Here is a 23,421-nt window from a genome sequence, read left to right as displayed (position 1 = left end):
GGCTGGGGCGCACTGACTGACTGACTGACTGACTGACACCCTCACACTCACTCCCCGACCGGCTGACTGACTGACACCCTCACAGCGACCGGCTGACTGACTGACAGGCTCTCTCGCACTGACTGACTGACTGACACCTTCACACCGACACCCTTCCCGCCCTGACACAGGCCCCTCACACGCTCTGACACCCTCATAAAACTCCCGGGCTGACTGACACTCTCACCCCCGCTCACTCCTCTGCACGCTGGCGGGCTCACGCAGGCTGACACGCACGCTCACGTGCACTGACACACTCAAACACATGCTCCGAGATGCTAACCCCAGCCCGACAGGTGCGTTTGTGGGCAGTTACACGCTCACAGATTACACTCACACGCTCTGGAGTGACTAGTCAGGGTGACAGGCACACTGGTGGCACTTACACCAGTGTCCCGTGCTACCTGTGCTCACACTGGTGGGCTGGCACGCTCGTGGGCACTGATGTGTTCTCACACTCATGCTGTGTTAGGCTCTTACACACTCACACACTCACACGCCTGCCTGCTTGCATGTTTATACACTGGCTTATACACTCATGTGCCTGTAGACACTTGCATGCTCATGGTCATACTCTCTGAGGCACTAACACACTCACACGCTTGCACTTGTGCTTGTGCTGCTGGGCTAACATACTTGTGCTCACACTTGGAGCCACTTACTTACTGAAGTGGGCTGGCACGCTCGTGGGCACTGATGTGTTCTCACACTCATGCTGTGTTAGGCTCTTACACACTCACACACTCACACGCCTGCCTGCTTGCATGTTTATACACTGGCTTATACACTCATGTGCCTGTAGACACTTGCATGCTCATGGTCATACTCTCTGAGGCACTAACACACTCACACGCTTGCACTTGTGCTTGTGCTGCTGGGCTAACATACTTGTGCTCACACTTGGAGCCACCCACTTACTGAACCCTGCTTACTTGCTCTCTCCTGCTTGTATGCACCTATCCAAGAGTGTCCCTCGCTGCCAGCCCCACACATATGCACACCTGGGGGTGTACTCACACTTACTAGGATCATCATACTCGTGCACCTCTGTCCCTCACTGCTTGCCACTGCACACACGCACTTTCATACACACTCACACCCAGTAGTGCTTTGCCACCCCCACCCACGCCTGCATGTATGTGCTCACGTTGTATTGTAGTGTCTGCACTATCTGCCACTTTTACACTCACATGTACACCCCCACTGCTGTGTCATAGTGTCCTTGCTGCCTGCCACGTGCTTTTATACACCTGCATATCCATATAGACATGCATATGCAGGTACACCGGCGTATCACAATTTCCACGTTGCCTCTTACTTGCACACACACCTTTCTCCAGCCCCTTTCCTACACACTCACAGCAGTACATCCCATGGTGCTGCTTACACACTCACATACACCCTGTAGGCTTCCTCAGTCTCTCTCACGCCTGTGTGTGTACACACAGCCCTGCACATTAGTGAGGATCCCACTGGGTGCTTCTCTTACACACTCACACCAAGTTTGCCATTGCGTTGCACACATACACTGACACACTCATGCAGTCAGACTCCACGCAGTCAGTCTGCTGTCCTTTTCACCCACGCAAAGGGTTATCTACCACCTCTCCACAGTAAAACCACCTTCTTTTTCGGTCACCTCTCTCACAAGCAGGCCGTGGCTCTGTGAAACACACACATACACACCCAAGCAACAATCACCTGTTGCCTTTATGAGCCTGGCTTTGCTGTGCACACACACCACGGGGTCACCCTCTGCACGGTGTGTCTGTACGTAGCGTGCCTCCTGCTTCTGGCACATGTACAGGACTCCTTTCAGCTTTACTCTCACACCTCCTCAGGGCATCTGCCACCTTTTGCACGTGCGAGTGCATCTGGTGACCCGCTGGCAGATACTGCACCTTCTGCCACGCGCACGTGTGACGGAGCCACCTGGTACCTGACAGACACACGAACACACTCGAGGGCTGTCAGTTACCACGAGGCCACCTGTCATACTCTCACAGGTGTATGTATATATATATTTATGTATATATACTTATTTGGAGCTACATAAGTTCCCCCCCTACCCTGACCCTGTGTTACTCGTCAGACACAGCGCTCCCCATCACTGTGCGTATTGCACAAAACCCCAAATTTCACTTCATTCCCTCCTCTGCCTTCTCTTACCCCGAGAGGCATCCTTTTCCCTCAGTCTGGCATAAATTTGGTCCACACTGGAGCACCATTTCATACTTTTCACTCACTCACACCACACAGACACCTGCTCCCCGGCGTGTTCACTCGCACGGTGCCGCTTCGGGCACGCTCCCACCTCTCACACTGCCACCCCCTCGCCCCTGACACGGACACAGTCAGTGCACCCACGTCGCAGAACAAAGCTCACACCTCTGGGACGGGGTTAGAGGTCTCCCCTCCGAGTGCTGCCCTCATTATCTCCGGGGTTATGGGGGGTAGACATGGCTCTGCAGACCCCGACCCCAGCTCAGTGGGGGGCTGCGTTACCTGACTTGTGCCACCCCTTTGTCACAGCACCTTGGGCTGTGTCCTGGTCGCCCTGGCATCCAGAGCAGGAGCCTGCCACCTCCTTTGTCCCCTGCTCCCGAGTAGTTGAACGCTCGGTTTGTTGCTGTATGTTTCTGAGTGGCTTTTGTCCTTCTGTGAAAGCTCCCTGTTCTCTGAAATTCATGCTGTCTCTTGGGTTCCACTTTGCAGACTGTTGAGCCTGGTTCATGCATGCCTGCTGGTTTTGAGTGGCATCGACCCTCTTAAATGAGTCTTCTTTTTGAAGTGTAAGGGTAAAATACTTCTCAATAATGTTTTAACTGCTTAGGGTGACATTGACACAAAAATTCTCCTTTTTGTAGATGCCTTGGTCTAACTTTTTTTTTTTTTTTTTCCTTTGCTTTTATAGCTGGAGCCATATATGGATGAAAACTTTGTTTCAAGAGCCTTTGCCACCATGGGAGAGCTTGTACTGAGTGTAAAAATCATTCGAAACAGGTTGACAGGGTAACTGTTTATGCTTGTTCTCAGTTTGTTCTACCAGTGCGTTTGGGTTGAACCCTTTGCCCTCTGCCCGTCGCTGCGGTCCTGGCCATGATTTTCCCTTGGAGCTTTTCACCATTGCTGCCAACACTATGGCTATATTGATGGTAGCAATGGAGAGGGTGATTGCTGGCTCTTCGACCAAGGTTTGGCCCTCATCCTGCAGTGCTTCAGCACTCATTTGGAGTGGCATATGGTCCCCGTGGGACTTCCACCTCCTGGGCTGCAGGCTCTGGTGACCAGTCTGTGTCAATGGTTGTACTAGTGCAGCTCCAGTCTGTGTCAATGGTTGCACTGGTGCAGCTCCAGTCTGTGTCAATGGTTGCACTAGTGCAGCTCCGAGGCACTGGCAGAGGTGGGAAGACTTAGAAAGAGAGCAATAGGAGAGGCTTTTGAGTTAATTCAGAATAAAGCGAGTGAGTGCACACAGAATACAGTAGTTTCATGTTCTTGTAAATGTTGTAATTTCAGTTTTCGGTTGGTTAAACTTGGGTGGGAAAATTCGTAGTCAAAATAGGAAGCGAACTAATTGTGAGCAAAACTATTTTCTATGTGCTTGTGTTGACATGACTTGCTGGTAAGTAGGGGCTATCACTTTATTCGAGATCCAAAATTACTTTACGAGCTTCTTTTTTGGTAGCTACTGCTTTTACTTTGAAAAAAGAAATTGTTCTAAGTATTGCAACTAGAGCAAATTTCCTACCAGTTCTCTAAAAGTATAATATTCCTTCTCAGATGTGTTTTAAATCTGAAATCTTTCTCTCTCCTCTCCTGTGTCGTGTGTTCAGAATTCCAGCAGGCTATTGCTTTGTAGAATTTGCAGATCTAGCTACTGCAGAGAAATGTTTACATAAAATCAATGGAAAACCGCTTCCTGGTGCTACACCGGTAAGTAAATGAAATCAGCCAGTTGGGAAGCAAAACTGGGAAGGAATAGATAGTGTAGAATCTGTATTTTGAATTATTACAGACAAATTCAGAGTTAGAAAACTGGGATTCTTCTTTTCTTTAGAGTTAAATTAATGAGCATAAAACTATTAGTGTTCTTGCTTAGAAAAATGTCGGGAAAAGTACTGATTTCTATGTGAACGTCTGGATAAAATTTAGATACAGAGTTGTTGTGTTTCTGAGATATATAAGTAGAAGATGAACTTGCAAGTTCACACTGAGTTTTGAGTAACTTTGGTTTTCAAAAATAACACAACTTTTACGCCTTGCATTATTCTTGGCCTTTAGCAAACAAAAGTTACTCAAACCTCTTTACAGTGGAGAAAGAGCTAATGCATTGTATAATTGCAGTACCTAACAAATGTCTTGGATACATAAAAGCAGGGTGGTTCAGAAGAAGAGGAGGAATTGTAGTCATAGAGGCTAATTTTAGGATGTTGACTCGAATGAGTAGTGGATTCAAAGGGGACGGCTGACACGGCTGCCCGTTGTACCCGCAGGAGGTGGCTACAGTCACTGGGGTGACTGGTTCATAAAGCAGCTCTAGAATCACCTCAGTTACAGTGTGATACTCAACTGTTGCCTGTTTCAGTGTAGTTAATACCCTGAGTGGGAAACTGGGAAGTTTGGGTGTTGTTTCTTGAGCTGTTTGGTCAATCTTCCCCAGGATGGTGTTCCCTCTTAAGAAGGGTCAATGGGAGCCCCGAAGGTACCCAATTCCCTGTCTGGTTTAATATGCCCTTATACTGCAAATCAGAGCCCCCAGTTAAGGGAAGCTGATCTTCCTCTGTGCCTTCTCTAGTCACTAGAGAGAGAAAGAGAGCAGTTCTTGCAAGGAGTAATATAATAATTGAAGGTTGGTTTCGGGAATACCTGCCTTTATCCACAATTTAATTCAAAATGTGGCTTAGAGGGATGATTTACCTGAGACACAGAGGGAAGTACAGATGTCAGATGGAGATCCAGTGTGAATCAATGGAAAACCGCTTCCTGGTGCTACACCGGTAAGTAAATGAAATCAGCCAGTTGGGAAGCAAAACTGGGAAGGAATAGATAGTGTAGAATCTGTATTTTGAATTATTACAGACAAATTCAGAGTTAGAAAACTGGGATTCTTCTTTTCTTTAGAGTTAAATTAATGAGCATAAAACTATTAGTGTTCTTGCTTAGAAAAATGTCGGGAAAAGTACTGATTTCTATGTGAACGTCTGGATAAAATTTAGATACAGAGTTGTTGTGTTTCTGAGATATATAAGTAGAAGATGAACTTGCAAGTTCACACTGAGTTTTGAGTAACTTTGGTTTTCAAAAATAACACAACTTTTACGCCTTGCATTATTCTTGGCCTTTAGCAAACAAAAGTTACTCAAACCTCTTTACAGTGGAGAAAGAGCTAATGCATTGTATAATTGCAGTACCTAACAAATGTCTTGGATACATAAAAGCAGGGTGGTTCAGAAGAAGAGGAGGAATTGTAGTCATAGAGGCTAATTTTAGGATGTTGACTCGAATGAGTAGTGGATTCAAAGGGGACGGCTGACACAGCTGCCCGTTGTACCCGCAGGAGGTGGCTACAGTCACTGGGGTGACTGGTTCATAGAGCAGCTCTAGAATCACCTCAGTTACAGTGTGATACTCAACTGTTGCCTGTTTCAGTGTAGTTAATACCCTGAGTGGGAAACTGGGAAGTTTGGGTGTTGTTTCTTGAGCTGTTTGGTCAATCTTCCCCAGGATGGTGTTCCCTCTTAAGAAGGGTCAATGGGAGCCCCGAAGGTACCCAATTCCCTGTCTGGTTTAATATGCCCTTATACTGCAAATCAGAGCCCCCAGTTAAGGGAAGCTGATCTTCCTCTGTGCCTTCTCTAGTCACTAGAGAGAGAAAGAGAGCAGTTCTTGCAAGGAGTAATATAATAATTGAAGGTTGGTTTCGGGAATACCTGCCTTTATCCACAATTTAATTCAAAATGTGGCTTAGAGGGATGATTTACCTGAGACACAGAGGGAAGTACAGATGTCAGATGGAGATCCAGTGTGAGCAGCCCAAATCAGTGCACTCAGCAGGTGACTGTCCTCTCGTCTCTCATTTAGATACTTTTTGCTCTTGTTTGCAGAAAGCTGAATGTGCCTCGTTCTTTTATTTATTTTTAAATACCCAATCAGCCAAAGGAATAACAGCAAGCCACGGGGCGGCTGCTGTCTCCGTTTTACAGAACAAGGGTCAGTGGGAGCCCCGGAGGTACCCGATTCCCTGTCCGGTTTAATATGCCCTTATACTGCAAATCAGAGCCCCCAGTTCAGGGAAGCTGATCTCCCTCCGTGCCTTCTCTAGTCACTAGAGAGAGAAAGAGATCAGTTCTTGCAAGGAGTAATACAATAATTGAAGGTTGGTTTCGGGAACACCTGCCTTTATCCACAATTTAATTCAAAATGTAGCGTAGAGGGATGATTTACCTGAGACACGGGGGAAAGTACAGATGTCAGGTGGAGCGTGGGCAGCCCAAATCAGTGCACTCAGCAGGTGACTGTCCTCTCGTCTCTCATTTAGATACTTTTTGCTCTTGTTTGCAGAAAGCTGAATGTGCCTCGTTCTTTTATTTATTTTTAAATACCCAATCAGCCAAAGGAATAACAGCAAGCCACGGGGCGGCTGCTGTCTCCGTTTTACAGAACTAATGTCCCCAGTTCCCATCTGAGTGGAGTACTCTCAGGTCTCTCATTGATTTTAAACCCCAAAATATTGTGATGAAGAGTGAAATCCCCCCAAAAAGTTGAAAGTGCTTCACAGTGGAACCTAAATTTTTTGTTAGCTTGTAAACAGTCCCCAGAAGGAGTTCTGTACCGCTGCGCACCAGCAAATGCCAGCATGCAGGGAACACGAATATAGCCTAGAGTTAAGTCTTTGCTCTATTTCCCAAGAATTATTTACGCTGTCTTTGAGGGAAGAAAGTACGTCATGCAAGGTGCAGGAGCACACTGGGCCCTCAGCTGCACTGAACAAACGGCCTGATCTCCAGGCTGGGGGCTCCCAGTAACCTTGCTTTGGCCAAGTTCCCCTGTGCCACTGCATAGTGCAGAGGGATATCTGCTTTGGATGCCTGTTGGGAGACAGGAAAATGGTTTTGAAGCCCCTCAAGCTGATGAGGGAATCTAATATAGGTCTTCTACTGTCTGGGTGAGTTTGGACACCAGAGTGTAAAGGAGTCCAATCCTTTGTTTCTTCCTCTGCCAGAAGAAAATAGCAATCACACTGTGTGGTGTGCTGCTTGGGTCGTTGTGTGCTAAGCATCGTGTAAGAATTCCCATGGGATTAAGACCCTTGGGATTTTGAGGCAGAAGACCAACTGCTCCTTAGATCTTGGTCTAGACTTAAATGGCAATTGCAGAATGACATGGGGTTGGAAGGGACCTCTGGAGATCATCTCCTCCAACCCCCTGCCAGAGCAGGGCCACCCAGAGCAGGTCCCACAGGAACCTGTCCAGGTGGGTTAGAATGTCTCCAGAGAAGGAGCCTCCACCACCTCCCTGGGCAGCCTCTGCCAGGGCTCTGCCACCCTCAAAGTGAAGAAGTTCCTCCTCATGTTGAGATGGAACTTCTTATGTTCAAGTTTGTGCCCATTTCCTCTTGTCCTGTCCCTGGGCACCACTGAGAAAAGCCTGGCCCCATCCTCCTGACACCCACCCTTGAAGTATTTATAGGTGTTGATCAGATCCCCCCTCAGCCTTTTCTTCTCCAGACTAAAGAGACCCAAGTCCCTCAGCCTCTCCTCATCAGAGAGATGCTTCAGGCCCCTCATCATCCTTGTAGCCCCTTGATGTACCCTCCCCAGCAGTTCCCTGTCCTTCTTGAACTAGGGAGCCCAGAACTGGACCCAGTACTCAATCTGGGGAGCCCAGAACTGGACCCAGTACTCAGAGTTGGGCACAAGTTGCTGAAATGTGATAGAATGGGGGCAGGAAGTTCCAGATGTGCCAGTGAGCACACATCTGGGCTCCTGGGAAATTTATTTAAAAAGAAAATCAGGTGCAAAGTTTAGGAGGGCTCCAGTGTCCAAGAACAGGTAGAGCTTTCAGAAAAACCTCAATTTGGGATCTTAGTAAAGCGTTCAGCCGTACTTCCAGATTCAGGGATTGATTCCATTTTCTGATGTGGCAGATTCTCTGCCAGTGGTCTTATAAATCACAAATGTCCAACAATCCGTGCTGTCATTTAATTTCAAGACCTTACAATTAGAAATAATTTAATATTTGTTATTAGCACCTCTGTTTTCCTTTCTTGCTTAAAGATAACTGTGATGCTAAGTAAGGTTCACCTCTCTTTCACTATAGCTTTATAAACCATTGAGGTAAGGATAAGCCAGACCTCTTGGTGCACGTTCTTCACTGATTTTCGTTATTAGATTTGTACTGCCATCAGATAAAAATGTTATCCTTTGTACCTTAACTGGCTGACCTGACTGCATCGAACACCTGCCAGCATTTAGAAAGCTGTGTGTAAGAAGCTTATTGTATTTTTCCCTAATTGTTTGGATTCATTTTTGCCTTGTTTCAGGCAAAGCGATTTAAATTGAATTATGCAACGTATGGAAAACAGCCCGATAACAGGTAAGCGCTCGCTATTCAAATGTTAGTTTTCCCTGCTTTAATGCCTCTTTATCAATTGCCTTGCAAAGAGTATTCAAAATATGTCAACTCCCAAGTTCTTTGTTGCCCCATGAGATGTACAGCAAGGAAATTTGGGTGGGAGAGCATTCCTGAGATGGGTACAACTAATATTTTGCCTAGCAGTGCCAGATAACTAAATCCTTTAATTAAAAGTGTCAATTATATTAAACTGCCTTGGCACACGCTGTAGATATGCGTGAGGCTGGAGCGTGGTAGCACTTTCTGTGTATCTGCAGATGCATCCCATCATAATCCCATGTAACACCATGAATGTCTTTAACATCTGAAGGTAAATGCAGTGGTTTCACACCACCTGGTGTAACCACGTGGAGTCCCACAACAGCCAGCTCTGAATTGCCCTCTGGAGGAACCCATCGTTCTCCATGGGCAGGGAAAGGTGCCCAAGGAGGCAAAGGGGCTGATTTAGGCTCCTGAAGTTTGGGGGGGTTAGTTCCTTTCACAACTCCTGCCCAGAAACGCTTACACACTTCCAGTAATCATAACACAAAGGAGTTGTTCAGGGAGGGGTGTACGAGGGTGAAAGCAACAAGAGTCCTGCAGTTTATTGGTGCAGCATTAGTCATATCTCCACAATTATGTTTTTATTTTAGATGATTATTTATGAACCTTTTACAAAAACAACATTTTAGATTAGAATCAAGGCGTGACAGACAGGGAGACTGATGTTTGGTAACTAATTCTTACGCTTCCATTTGCTCTGGAAATGAAGGTGGATAACGAGCCTTTCTAATTCCAGCACTTTGCCCTGGGAGTCTTTAGCAGAGGGAGGAGGACAGTAACACAGCAGATTTATCAGGAGTGTCTTTTAAGATATTTAAACTTCCTAGCACCCGAATATCTTAGTTCATATGTTCATATAATTTAAGATCAGTATACTGGAAATAGCAAATCTAGAAATGAAACGCTAATGTTTTCTTGCCATATTAGAAACCCAGAGAGATCCTGTGAGAACAATAAAATGAAATTCTTTTTGAATAAAAAGCAGTGTTGAGTAGATTAGTTGTGCTGCTTGAATTAACTTGAAAAAGCAATGTCAATAAAAATTTTAGTCACTTAAGCATCCTAACTGCTGACGTTTAAAATATCCATTAAATGGTCCTTTATTTCGCTTTTCAAATATTTAGGCTAAACGTTAGCTGTCACTCAGCACGCCTCTTCTTTTGTATGAGTATACTTAAAAAGTTTCCTTTTGTTTTCCTTAGTCCAGAATATTCACTTTTTGTGGGAGACCTGACTCCTGATGTGGATGATGGCATGTTATATGAATTTTTTGTTAAAGTTTATCCATCGTGTAGAGGTGGAAAAGTCGTTTTGGACCAGGCAGGAGTATCCAAGTAAGTAATTTTTAATTTGGTCTTTTCTGTCACTTCACGTGCAGCAACGGGAAAGATACAATGCAGCAAGGGGAAAAGAATAGTTCTATCAGCTTAGATTTTAGGAATCTTAAAATACAATGTACTTGGACCTTCAGTCTACAGCCTGTTTTGGGTTTGATAGGCATCACAGCGTATTGTCACTCTGGTTGGCAGTATGTTATTGCACTTCTGAAAATGCTGAAAACTGTCTAGGTAATCTAGAAACACCGTTTTCCTGGAATCTCAGGTGGAATTGTGCTTTTACAGTCTTTAGGCTATTGAGTGTACACCCCTGTGAAGGCTTTACAGGTTTTTGTTTCAAATAGGGCAGGGCAAACAAAGCTATGATTCATTGTCAGGTACTTAGTAGCCGCCTTGTTCATCTTCACTGGAAATGTCTTGCCAAAAACAGATGTCAAAAAGTCAGGTTTCTTAACGTGATTAAAACATTTTCTAAATAGCAGAAAATGAAACTGTATTTTCGCAGAAGAGGGACCAGTTGGTGAGCATCCTTGTTTTCAAAACAGAAGATGGCTTCAATGAAGGCAATATGCTGATGCGATACCTATGAGAATGTGGTGATAAGACTTAGAATAGGGCTGTAGATCCCCCCTCTTTCTCACAGAAGGTTTCTCAGTCTTAGACATGTTGGTTTGAAGGAACCTCCGGAGGTTGTCTGGGCCAGCTTCCCACTGAGCAGGACCTCTGCCAGCGCTGGAGCAGGTCAGCCATGGATTGGGTAGCTTGGGAAACCTCCCAGGATGGAGATAATACAACCTGTCTGGGCAGCCTGTGCCAGGGCTGCTCTGCCTCCCTAGTAACAAAATAATTCTTCATCTGCAACCTGAACCTCTTGCAGAGCTGCTCAGTCACTCTCTGGCTGTGAAGTCACCCTCATGCTCCTGCTGCCACCTCACCCAAGACCCACACTGCTGGGGTGGGCTGTGGGTGCTGACCTCACCCAAGACCCACACTGCTGGGGTGGGCTCTGGGTGCTGCCTCCTCCTCCTCCTCCTCCTCAGAGGTGTAAACCCAGCAGTTCTTGTTTTGCTGCTTCAATCCCTGCCTACAAAAGAGGTGTTGGGTGATGGAGGTTGGTCCATTAGTTGGGCTTTAGGAACTCTTCCTAGATGCAGTCCTCAGGGAGAGGGAATCTGTGGTACTTTGGGGAAAGAGCAGGGATGGAAGAGCCCGTTGCTGAGAAGAACACAGTGCTCTCCCCTTCCAGGGCCGGGGCGTTGCTGCCAGGGGCTTTGTTGTGACTTGTGCTGTTACTCAAAGCTGAGGCAACTGCAAGTGTCACTGTGATGTGAGAGAAGAACCTGGGGGCTTGTGGACGTGCCTACTAAAGCCCTGGCCCTTCCAGCCAGGGCTGGTAGATCAGGAAGGTCCCCTCCCAGCACCTCTTGTCCAGGCAAGAGAGGAGCTGGGAGCCTGACGCCGTGGTGCTGTGCCTGCTTCTCTGCTTTCTGCTGAGGGTGCAGGCTGGGGGGCTTCTGACTGCAGGGACAGGACAGAATGTCTTCTAGGGAGGTCCTGGCCATGAAGAAACAATTTCTTGGTGGGTTTTCTTCTGTACTAACATCTGTTTTAGCCGTTGGTGTGAAAAAAGTGGAAAAGTTGGAAGAATCACTGTCTCCTTTGCTGCATCCAACGTCTATTCCTATACACCACATCCAGCTCTTTAGCTGTCCATCTTTATTTTGGAACTCCAGTGTTCCCAGATTCCCTTACACGCTCCTGGTCCCATCCAAAAGGCTGCAGGAGTCTTCGTAGCAGCTTAGAAACTTACATGTTTTGTGTGCCAACACCTAAACAGACTTAAAAGGTGACTTGCACTGGTTTAGTTTGCCAGTCTTTTCGTAGAGGGCACGTTAAACAGAATGGGTACCCATGTAGTTTTGCCTTGCTTAATTACCCAGTTTGTATATAGGTAAGCCTGAGCTTTGATTTGGTCTTCTGTCTGCGAGGAGTGCACGTACATGCATATACATGCAGATATGTATAAAAGTATCCCTTTGGACTTGTGTGTATCGCTTGCTGTGCAAGATACTGCATTTTATGGGGCACCAGCTGCTCTGTAAATAGCTTCCAGTGAGGACCTACCACGAGTAAGAGGTGATGCTGCTTTCCAAAGAGTGTGTTACTTGGTGTTTAAGTGTTCCCACAGAATAGATAATAACGCTGTAAATTTACACCCTCGCTCACGGCTGGTTCTTTTCCCCAGGTAGACAAGCCCTTTCCCTCCCAAACTCCTTCCTTTGCCTTGATGGATTCCTCTTCTCCTCCCACACCTAAGCCTTTGATCTTTCTGCTGCGTGAGGCGGCCCATCCCATCTCGGGATCCTGGCACTGCCCTCCTGGATGCTCTTGCCTTGCTGCTTCTGACTCACAGCAGCAGCATCAGAATCTCACGCGAAGGACCTTTGGGGTTGGAGGGGAGTTGCTGTTTCCCTGCTGGCTGGTGTACAAAGGGTCACCACGGAGAGGAGGGATTGCTGGCTGCGTGTCACCCCCTGTTCAAGTTGTGCTGTCAGAGCAACTTTTAGCAATGTCACGTCAAAACCTCATTTTCCGCTCCACTGTTGAGAACTCCGATGGGGCCTCAGGTTCTTAGGAATGACAGAAAACCTATTTGAGTATTTTCCTGCTGAAAAAAAGGACTCGATTGGAAAATGTGTCTCGGTCAGTCCTACAGGAAAGCGGTGTTTTCCTTCCCAGTGGGGCAGTTTCCGATAGAAACGGTGCCGATGTCTTGTCAATCCTGTGCTGACTTGCAACTGTTTAGTTTATCTGTATCCTCCCAGGATAGATTTAAGGCTTTGCTACTGTCTGTTCCTGCATTTCGACATGTCTCCTGTCAGCTCACTTCCAATTCCCCAGAATCCACTGGCACAAGAACTACTTTACTTTTCTGAAGCCCTTGAAAAAGCCGCCGAAAACCGACGGACGGTTTCGAGCATTTTGCTTGAAAGAAGGAATCATTTAATCTCAACTAAAAGCCCCAGTGAAAGTTCATTTGCCGTGTTTTTCAAAATCAGTTTGTACTTCACTGTAAATATTAAAAAAAAAAAAAAAAGGGGCATGGCTTTTTTTTTTACATGAATTATTCTGTGTCTCTGCAGAGGTTACGGGTTCGTGAAATTCACGGATGAACTGGAACAGAAACGAGCGCTGACGGAGTGTCAGGGAGCTGTGGGGTTGGGCTCCAAACCTGTTCGATTGAGTGTGGCTATACCAAAAGCGTGAGTATAAGAGCAGCCTGTAAGATTTCTGTAAGAAATCATGGGTATTTTTAAATGGCTTTTAGTGGTTTGGGTACATTTCCTGGATGTTTCCATCACAAAGTGAAGGAATACCCACAAATACAGTCAAGTAGCTGGAAGAATTAAAAAAAAAAAAAGAAAACAAAAGATCAAGACCAAGCATTTTACACTGTTTTTATTTGTATGCATTATTAAACACACACACATATTTCAATATGAACACACACAAGTAGACACGCTGTATTTAAATATGGTTATTTTTTTAAAGTATATATTCCTTTGCTTTAAATTGAAATAGCCTAAATCTGCTTGTTGATGTCTGGATAGCAAAGCTCTGTTACCTTGCTAATTCTATTATAATGTCTACTAAACTTAAGTTTTTTGGGGCAGGGATTAACTTTTTTTTCTGTGTTTGTTCAGAACCTGATACAATGAGATCCTGGTCTGACTTGGGGCTCGTAGCACTAGGGTAATACGAATAATAGTAATTGCTCCCTATTTGAATAATATTTAGATTTTCAGTGACCTCAGAAGTCTTGGGGGGATAAGGAAGAGAAAAGCAGAAAAAGAGGGTTTATTGTGGTGAGAAGATTTATGTTTCCCTCTTCCCACTTCTCACTAATTTCATCATAGCTTTATGTGTGACATATTTTCATTTTCAAACAATATTTGTCATCTCATTATTTCAAATCTTGATAATCAGGTGGGATTCCCAATTCCTTGGGAATGAGAATTTTAGTCAGCTCACGGGCTATTTAAGTTTATTTTTTTAATTACCTGTACTTCTTTTTGCTTCATGTGTTCTTCCAGCTCTGTGAGTTGAAGATCACCCAGTTTGGTGGGAATGGGGACAACCAGTTGTCACTCAGACTTCTGTACGATAGTGGCAGAAGGGAGAGATTTTTGTCCATTCTTACAAAAAAACCCCTCAGTTCTTTTGCAAGGCCCTAAATCTTTAATTCTTCACTTAAAGCAAGACTTAGTACCTGGTCTCAGGAAGCTGCAGAGTACTTTATTTATTTTATCAGAAGGAAAAAGGGCCCCAAGAATCTGCATCGTGGTTCAGGATTGTTTTAATCTGAGGCTCAGTCCTGAACTCTTCCCTTCCCAAAGCCAGGAAGGGATACTAAATTAACTCATAAAGAATGAAAGCAATGTTTATTAATGAAGATGAATATGAATACAGGAAAGGGCGTTAGGTTTAAACCACTTCTTTCTTTCTGCAAATGTATGCAAATGATAAATACTGCTGCAGTAAATAGTGAATATATTTTAAAGACTGAAGTTTGCATGTTAGACTAAGCCTTGCCTATGTGCCATGTTGTATCTTAAACTATTTCACTGCTTTTGTTTCATAATTGTTCCGCATTATTTGCAACTTATGCCTGCTTTATCTTTTGAAGTAATCGTGTGAAATCAATGGAGTACAATCAGATGTACAACTATAATTATAACCAGTATTACCAACAATATCACAACTACTATGCCCAGTGGGGCTACGACCAGAACACGGGCAGTTACAGCTACAGCTACCCCCAGTACGGATACACGCAGAGCACGATGCAGGTAGGATGGTGGGACCTACTCATGTTTCTGTCATCTCTCAGCACAGAAACCCAAGGTGCTTCACAAAACGGTGGTGGGCACGTTTTATTTTCGAGCCCTGAGGTCTTACTGTAGCTACTCGATGAGGAAACAGAACTGTTGAGCAGACCCTGGTGTGTGCTGTTGCCTGTGTGGGGGATATTGCTGGGATTGGAGGGGTGAAAAGGTCTGGAGGACACAAAGGGTCTCTTAATCACAGAATCACAGAATGATAAAGGTTGGAAGGGACCTCTGGAGATCATCTCCTCCAACCCCCTGCCAGAGCAGGTCCACCCAGAGGAGGTTGCACAGAAACATATCCAAGCAGAGTTTGAATGTCTCCAGAGAAGGAGACTCCACCACCTCCCTGGGCAACCTGTTCCCAGGCTCTGTGACCCTCACAGGAAAGAAGTTCCTCCTCATATTTAGATGGAACTTCCCATGTTCAAGTTTGTGCCCATTTCCTCTTGTCCTGTCCCTGGGCGTCACTGAAAAAAGACTGGCCCCATCCTCCTGACAGTATTTATAAGCATTGATCAGATCTCCCCTCAGCCTTCTCTTCTCCAGACTAAAAAGCCCCAAGTCCCTCAGCCCCTCCTCATCAGAGAGATGCTCCAGGCCCCTCATCATCTTTGTAGCCTCTGCTGTCCCCTCTCCAGCAGTTCCCTGTCCTTCTTGAACTGGGGAGCCCAGAACTGGACCCAGTGCTCCAGCTGGGGCCTCACCGGGATAGAGTAGAGGGGGAGGATGACCTTCCTCCACCTGCTGGCCATACTCTTCTTCATGCCCCCCGGGATGCCACTGGCCTTCTTGGCCACAAGGGCCCATTGCTGGCTCATTGTCATCCTGTTGTCCACCAGGACTCCCAGGTTCTTTATCCACAGAGCTGCTCTCCAGCAGGTCAGCCCCCAACCTGTCCTGGTGTGGGGTTATTCCTCCCCAGGTGCAACACCTTACACTTGCCTTTGTTGAATTTCAAAAGGTTTCTCTCTGCCCAACTCTCCAGCCTGTCCAGGTCAAATACAGTTGTGAACAATAGAAGGGTTCTCTTGATATGGGCCGTTGGACAGTCAGTGCTAAGGCTGCCTTCTGGGATCCTTCATAAGTCTTGTTTTAGAGGACAGAACAGATCAGGATGGTCACCCAACTTCACCACAGAATCCGAAGAACCACCACTGTTAGAAGTCTAGTGTGGGATCTCCCCCATGGGGTGGAACATGGGGTTTATGTGCGAAGAATTCTGTTGTAATCAGTCAGAAATAAAAGTCAGTGTGTGACAGGAGTAATCAACAGGTGATGTTTGTAAGGAAAAGATAAGTATCTGCTGTCCTAAGGTGTTTGGTTTTCTCCTTGCAGACATATGAAGAAGTTGGTGAGGATGCATTGGAAGGTACGTTTCTTGAATTCAATATTGAAGTTGTCTGTCTGGTCTGCACTGATTAGAGATAGTATTTCTCAAATTAGCCTCTAATTTCAATGCATCATATACCTTTATCTTTGAGTAAATCTGAGGTCTGAAAAAATTTGTGGGTCACTATCACCTCGTGCAATTTCAGCCTTATTGCACAGTTCCTGTTCCTAGTCTGAACCTTGTCAGGACTGAAATTAATTGACTTCACCAGCAGTGAGATTTTAAGCTGCTATAGTAATCAAACTTTTATCCTTTTTTTAAAGTATTTTTTCTGGTATGCTACAAAAAAATGTAGATATTCTGTTCTTCTGTAAAATCTTGGAATTTAGAGCCCAGGGTACTTCACTGTGCTTTTAGTTTAAAAAATACATGATACCAATTAGCACATTGATAAAATATTTGATTTAACAGTCATTATCACAGAATCACAGAATGACATGGGGTTGGAAAGGACCTCTGGAGATCATCTCCTCCAACCCCCTGCCAGAGCAGGGCCACCCAGAGCAGGTCCCACAGGAACGTGTCCCGGTGGGTTTGAATGTCTCTAGAGAAGGAGACTCCACCACCTCCCTGGGCAGCCTCTGCCAGGGCTCTGCCACCCTCACAGGAAAGAAGTTCCTCCTCATGTTTAGGTGGAACTTCTTATGTTCAAGTTTGTGCCCATTTCCTCTTGTCCTGTCCCTGGGCACCACTGAGAAAAGCCTGGCCCCATCCTCCTGACACCCACCCTTGAAGTATTTATAGGTGTTGATCAGATCCCCCCTCAAGTCTTCTCCAGACTAAGAAGATCCAAATCCCTCAGCCTTTCCTCTTCCCTCAGCATTTTCTCTTTGCTTGAAATGGGGCCATAAAGGTGTTGGTGTTTTAGATACATATACAAACAGTTGTTGTTTATTGATGCAAGAAGAACGTCATTTCATACCAGCAGTTCCAAATTTCCATCTTGAGTGGAATATGCACTGTTTGGTGTATCTTATTCTACTCTTTAAAAAAAAAAAAAATGTAGAAATGAGATGGTAACAGTGGAAATCAGCTGGATCCTTTACAGGATCCATAGGTATCAGGAATAATGTCAATGAGAAAGCTCTTAATGGCTTTTTGTTGCAGAGAGCTTTCCTTTCTCTGAAACTCACACACGGGTGCTCTCGTTAGAATGTCTCTGGGGTGTCTTTTTCTCATTGAATATGAACTTGGTGAAATTTATAGGAAACTGGAATAATGTATTGCTGGAGTATCATTCCTTTTTCTGAATTCTCTTCTCCTGTGATGTGTTACCACACGGTGTAGCTCAAAGCGAACGTGGTTACAAGCATTTTATTCCTGATGTGTTTGGTAGCTTTCCCATTCAGTCGGCGGGTTGCTTTGACTCTGATAATCCTGTACTAACCCATGGGATTGCTCTAATCTGATAACCCCAGTTTTAGGTTGTGGGTGGTGTTAGATTGTGGGTTAGGTGAGCTCGACGTCCTACGGATGGTTTGGGGAATACAGTGAGTCAGTTTTTGTGAAACATTAAGTGTGTGTTGGGAACAGCAGAATTGTACCCACTGGGATGCTCTCCAGCTCCAAAATGATTTACAAACCTTTCTTCCAACTGTAAAATAGGGGACATAATCTTAGAGAATTGGGTGTCGTGTCACTGGCACTTCTTCAGTTTCTAACTGAAATGCTGCATCCCCAGCAGCGTGTCCAGCAAGGGGGGACATTCTGCCCTTCTGCTCTGGGGAGACCCCCTTCAAGTGCATACAAACCTTTCTTCCAACTGTAAAATAGGGACATAATCTTAGAGAATTCATTCTTTAGTTTCTAAATGAAATGCTGCATCCTCAGCAGTGTGTCCAGCAAGGGAGGGCATTCTGCCCTTCTGCTCTGGGGAGACACCCCCCCAGTGCTGCCCCCAGCTCGGGGGCCACCAACAGCAGAAGGACATGGACCTGTGGGAGAGGGGCTAGAGGAGGCCATGGAGATGCTGGGAGGGCTGGAGCCCCTCTGCTGGGAGGGGAGGCTGAGAGAGTTGGGGGGGTCCAGCCTGGAGAAGAGAAGAGAGAAGCTGTGGCTGCCCCATCCCTGGAGGGGTTCAAGGGCAGGTTGGAGGGGGCTTGGAGCAACCTGGGCTGGTGGGAGGTGTCCCTGCCCAGGGCAGGGGGATTGGAACTGGATGATCTTTAAGGTCCCTTCCAAGTCTAACCATTCTATGATTCTATGTCCGAGGCTTTGGCAGAGGAGCTCTGGTGACTCTTGCAGCAGCGTCAGGCGCTACCGTCCCCCGCCATCCACCCTGACCCCGTAGTGGAGGGAGCAGAACGGAACGTGTGCCTGCGCCTCCGCTCCTCCACTTTGCAGTCCGGTGCCTCGGTGCCAGCCCTCCTTCTCGGGCCGTTTATGGGGCCACACTGGGCTGCGAGGTGCAGGTATGCGTCCTCTCTGTTGACTCTGCTGTGGGGGCAACCACCACTGGAAAAATCATAGAATCATAGAATGGTCTAGGTTGGAAGAGACCCTTGGGATCATCGAGTCCAACCATCTCCCCTACTCTACAAAGTCCTCCCCTACACCATGTCCCTCAGCACTGCATCTAAACGGCCCTTAAACACAGCCAGGGATGGGGACTCCACCCCCTCCCTGGGCAGCCTGTTCCAATGCCCGACCACTCTTTCGGTGAAAAATTCTTTCCTAATGTTCAATCTAAACCCACCCTGTTGGAGCTTGAAGGGAAATAAAAGGGAAATATTTGGATGTAGTTACTTCTTATCCCATTACAGAAAGATTGGCTAGGGCTAACGTGGTCAGGTTCATGATTGGGCAAGTGCTGGGAATGTTTCACGAGTCCCCTTGCGTTTGTTTTAATAAAACTAACATGTTTATGGGGGTGTGGGTTTTTTTTTTTTTCCTAACCCCTTTGGCTGTGTGACCTGTTCATCTGCCTTCTCTTCCCTCCTTCAGATCCGACCCCTCAGCTGGACGTCCACGAAGCAAATAAACAGTTTATGGAACAGAGCGAAGAGCTCTACGATGCCTTGATGGACTGTCACTGGCAACCTTTGGACACTGTCTCCTCAGAGATTCCAGCTGTGTTATAGCCACGTCGCTGAGGCGCTGTGGGTTGCGTGACATCCCACCGGCGCGTCCGGACTCTCCTGCTGCACCCTGGATCCTGCGGTAGCGAAGGGGTGGCCCTTTTCTCCACCCAGGTCTGTGACTCCAGGTACAGGAGAGGACCGTTGCCTTTCCCGTACGGAATGAGTATCGTAGGAGCATCACGGTGACTTTTACTCCCGGTGAAAAAACAAAAAACAAAAAACAAAAAAAAAAAATTAGAACTGCACCAGTTTTATTCCTTTTGTCTTGAAATGAACTCTTTACTCCTCCTTGGGAATTGTAATTTATAAACTTTCAACGAGATGGCACAGGGGAAAGACTCTACTCCAACCTACAATAAAAAAGTTGGTCTTTTAAGTAAAAATTACCCTTTGCATTTTGGTTCCTGCCCATCTTTCTGTTTTGCTGCCCATTTCGTTGTCTTCAGTCGTTTGACCCAACTCTCATGAATGTGTTATTTGAAAAAAAAAAAAAATAATCATTGTTGGATACCACTGAAATGTCACAAAAAGCTTTCCAGTGACTGGGTAAGGTTGCTGTGACTTGAGCACGGGAAAGAATTGCGGAGATGAAAGCTTATGTTCTGCTTAACCTAAGCTGTGATCTTGAGCTGTCGAGTTTATAGCTGGGTGTTCCTAAGCAATCTACTGGAATTTTTTGAAAGTAAAGACAGAAAGGAGTGTTAAAAAATTACTACAGACTGATGCCTTCCACCTGGTGGTCTCTGGCACGTTTGGCTTGTCTCTCCACCCGTGTATTGGGAAATAATTCCCCATCACTCCAGCAGTTTCAAACACTTTGACCAGCAACCTTGTCTAAATGTTATTTTTGTGTATCATGCCTTTTATTTTTTTTTTTTCCTCCCATTGTGGACACACCTTGATGGTCTCAATGTTAAGATTTCATCGCGTCTTCCACTGTCCTGTCGGGGTGAATACGGTGAAACTGAAGATCTTGCAGCGAAAACGGGTCAGAGCAATCTCCTCGATTTATTGTGCAACAAATTGTTGCTGACTGAGAAAGCGTTTTTCTACTGGATGTTGTATAAGCTGGATGGACGAGCAATATATTTAAGCTAATATTATGTTGCATTAGAGGTGACAGCGAAAATAATAGCACTTATGTACATGTTATAAGCCCTTTTCAGGCTTTTGTGCCTTAAACTCTTGGAGAAATAGGAACAGAGAAACTACCTGTAATAAATGTCTATCCGAGAACTCGTTTGGGTAACTGAAATTGCTGCCGCAGAGCGTTTAGTTGCCTCCCTCCCCATGTCGATGCGGAGATTTGCCACGGAATTGAAATACTTTCATAAAGCCTACTTCTGCTACACCTTTGTTTGTGTCCATAATTACGATATGTTTAGTCAATCTGTCGTCTTTTTACCAACAGCCATGGTAAATGCCCCGTGAATGTGAGGGGAATGGTGACATACACTGGATTTAGCGTATTTCTGAGCAGGTGGAACTGGATGACTCCTGGAGCCTCTGCCTTCTCATCTGCTGGGATTTTTTTTCCTCTGGCTGCGCTGTGGGCTGTTAACAGCAGCCCAACTTCTGAATTTAAGGAAGTGAACGTTCTCTGTGTGTTTCAGAGGTGGGAGAGGGTGGTTTTGTCACTTCTGATGTAGCTGCTCAGCGGTGCCGAATGCTCAGGTGACCCCCATCGTCTTGAAAAGTGCCTGTTCCAAGAGAGTGGCATTTTGGAAGTGATGTAAAGAGGGTTTTCTTTATGTTCTGCTGATAAACCCTTTCTTGATTGTTCTATTACTGCTCTGCAAGAGTGCCCTTGATTTCTTTTCTTCTGGACCTGCCGTGGTGGAGAGAAAGTTGGTGATGATCAGTCTGAGCCATCAACGAGCGGCGTCTCCTGGTTTGTGGGAGCTTAAAATGTCTCACACCTTTCTTTTCTGAAGAGAGGTTGACATGAGGCTTTGGGCCATGTTCCCTTGATGTGGGAGCCAGCTTTTTGGGGTTGTTTGGGAGAATCTGGGCCAACTGTTGAGACATAATCTCTCTGCACATCTTTCTGTCTATCGTTTATTCATCTTAATGTTAATTTTTTCAGCTCCCGGCCATTATTGCAGCACCTGAAGCGCAAGAGGAGACTTTTATGTGGAGCTACAAACCAGCCGGTCACCTGGATTTTGTAGGGTTTGTGTTTTGGAATCCAAGTTAAACAAGAGTGTGGGATTTTCTTTCTCCTGGATGGCTACAGGAAAAGCCCTCATTAATTACCATTTAGCGCAACACCAGATGAAAGACAAGGACTCCGCGCAGCGAGGTAAATTCTGCTTTTATCTTTCTGTGCTATAGGCAAAAAATCCAGGGCGGATGGTATCGGTGCTCAGCAGGATTAGGTAATTCTTGAAAAGGGCAGCAAAATTGAGATTATGAAGTGTTCTGCCTTTCAGCGTGCGGCGTTTAGGAGTAATTACAGAAACGCTCAGATATTCTTGCTGTGTGACTTGTAATGAGCCCGTTTAGTTACTCTTTAATTGCAGGGACTCTGGGATGCTGTGTGAGTTTATAAAAACTGGAAAATGCTTATCCACCTGCAGGAAGGCAGAAGGACGTGGGCGTTCCTCCTCTTGGGCACCAAGCAGGTGATTGCCAAAGCGTAAGCCGCGGGGTTGCCGTGTTGCCAATTAACACGTGTTTAATTAAAAGCTTGACAGTAAGCGTCGGGGGGTGGCCTGTGAGAAATCCTGAGCAGCTTCCAGTGGGGTGAGAAGCTTGAAACCATTTTTTTTTAGCCAATGTGGGTCTGTCTCAGCACCGCCCCGAGCCAGGATTGGGTCTTACGATGACGTTTTCCATGTGAGTCTGACTAAATTCCTGTTTTTTGGCCTGTTTTCAGGAGCCGGGTTCATACCCCGCACACGGAGGAGTACCAAGCACCCTTAGGTATGTCTCTTAAATCCCTTTTGAGGAGCGGAGATGTTTGACTCTGATCTTTGCTTATTGGGTTCCTCATTACTGCTTTGCTAATCCCCGGCTTCTGCTGAACAAGACCCAGAGGAATTTTTTACCTTCCAGCCTCGCTATCTCCCGGTGTATCTTGTCAATCGTACCGGATACACCAGTTTCTGGATTTAACCCGGGATTTGCTTAGACATGAAATTAATTCAGTGTCGGGACAGGGTATGGATTTCAAACACAACAGTAGATGTTTAGAAACTGGTGGAGCTCATTCAGAAAATGTCCCTCTGCCAAAGTTTTCTTTACCTTTTTTGCCTGGATGGAGCATTCCTTCCAAAAATATCTCTTTTTTTTTTTTTTTTTTTCATCTTCCACCTCTCTCTATCCATCTTCTCATGGCAGGCCGAGTTCTACTGTGAATCCGTTGGCTTCCAAAAATATCTCTTTTTTTTTTTTTTTGTTCCATCTTCAACCTCTTTCTATCCATCTTCTCATGGCAGGCCAAGTTCTACTGTGAATCCGTTGTTTTTTGGGATCGCTCTGTGGGGATTCTCCCTGTTGGAAAGTTCTCTTCCCAAACACTTGATGTTTCCCAAAATTGTCTGAATTTTGGGAGTGGGTGATTTTTGCTCCAATAAGGGTGGTTTTATCCTGCCCTGGGGTGTGACGGGGACATTTCTAGGTTGGCTCTGCAGGAGTGGCTGTGCCAAGGAGGACCCGGGTGGCCCAGGGAACTGGGCAGAGCACCCCCAGGGTCGCTGAAAGACAGGAGGGACAGGACCAGCTGCTTGTCCCCTGTCCCCAACAGCGTCACAAGGACTGGTTTTAGAAGAGCTTGGTCATTTCCAGACTCATTTCTGTTTTAAATGGGGACCAGGCTGATTTTGTTGGTACTTGGTGTGATGGAGGGGCGTTACCAGCTTGAAAGGGTGATTCCTGAGCACTGTGATTATTTTTTTTTCATGTGTGAATTTTGCTCAGAACAGATTAAAAACTAACCATTTGTTCTCCCTTATCCCTTTTTGCACCTTCTCAAGGGCTTGGGAGCTTTTCCAGCTCGTCTCTTG

The 23,421-nt window shown here is 45.8% G+C and overlaps 1 protein-coding gene across 2 annotated transcripts; it reads left to right on the top strand.

Annotated features, from left to right (window-relative positions):
• Positions 1-2,026: 2,026 nt before the first annotated feature.
• On the top strand, positions 2,027-20,763 carry TRNAU1AP (tRNA selenocysteine 1 associated protein 1). 2 transcript variants are annotated; one of them, XR_001413249.1, is made up of 11 exons: positions 2,027-2,045; positions 2,755-2,831; positions 2,954-3,051; positions 3,876-3,975; positions 8,585-8,637; positions 9,921-10,052; positions 13,199-13,318; positions 14,743-14,905; positions 16,280-16,313; positions 18,546-18,745; positions 19,278-19,413. XR_001413249.1 is itself a non-coding variant. In XM_014952936.1 (9 exons), exons 2-9 carry the CDS (start codon positions 2,966-2,968, stop codon positions 19,412-19,414), a joined length of 825 nt encoding a protein of 274 aa, XP_014808422.1. In that variant the 5' UTR covers positions 2,742-2,831; positions 2,954-2,965; the 3' UTR covers positions 19,415-20,763. The 2 variants fall into 2 exon arrangements, 1 of the variants encoding a protein (XP_014808422.1); XM_014952936.1 differs by lacking the exons at positions 2,027-2,045; positions 18,546-18,745 and having other exon boundaries at positions 2,742-2,831; positions 19,278-20,763.
• The last annotated feature ends 2,658 nt before the right edge of the window (positions 20,764-23,421 follow it).

Source organism: Calidris pugnax, unplaced genomic scaffold (assembly GCF_001431845.1).
Source record: "Calidris pugnax isolate Ruff unplaced genomic scaffold, ASM143184v1 scaffold243, whole genome shotgun sequence".
NCBI classification, from domain to species: Eukaryota; Metazoa; Chordata; class Aves; order Charadriiformes; family Scolopacidae; genus Calidris; species Calidris pugnax.
This window is presented reverse-complemented; position numbering and strand designations above follow the sequence as displayed.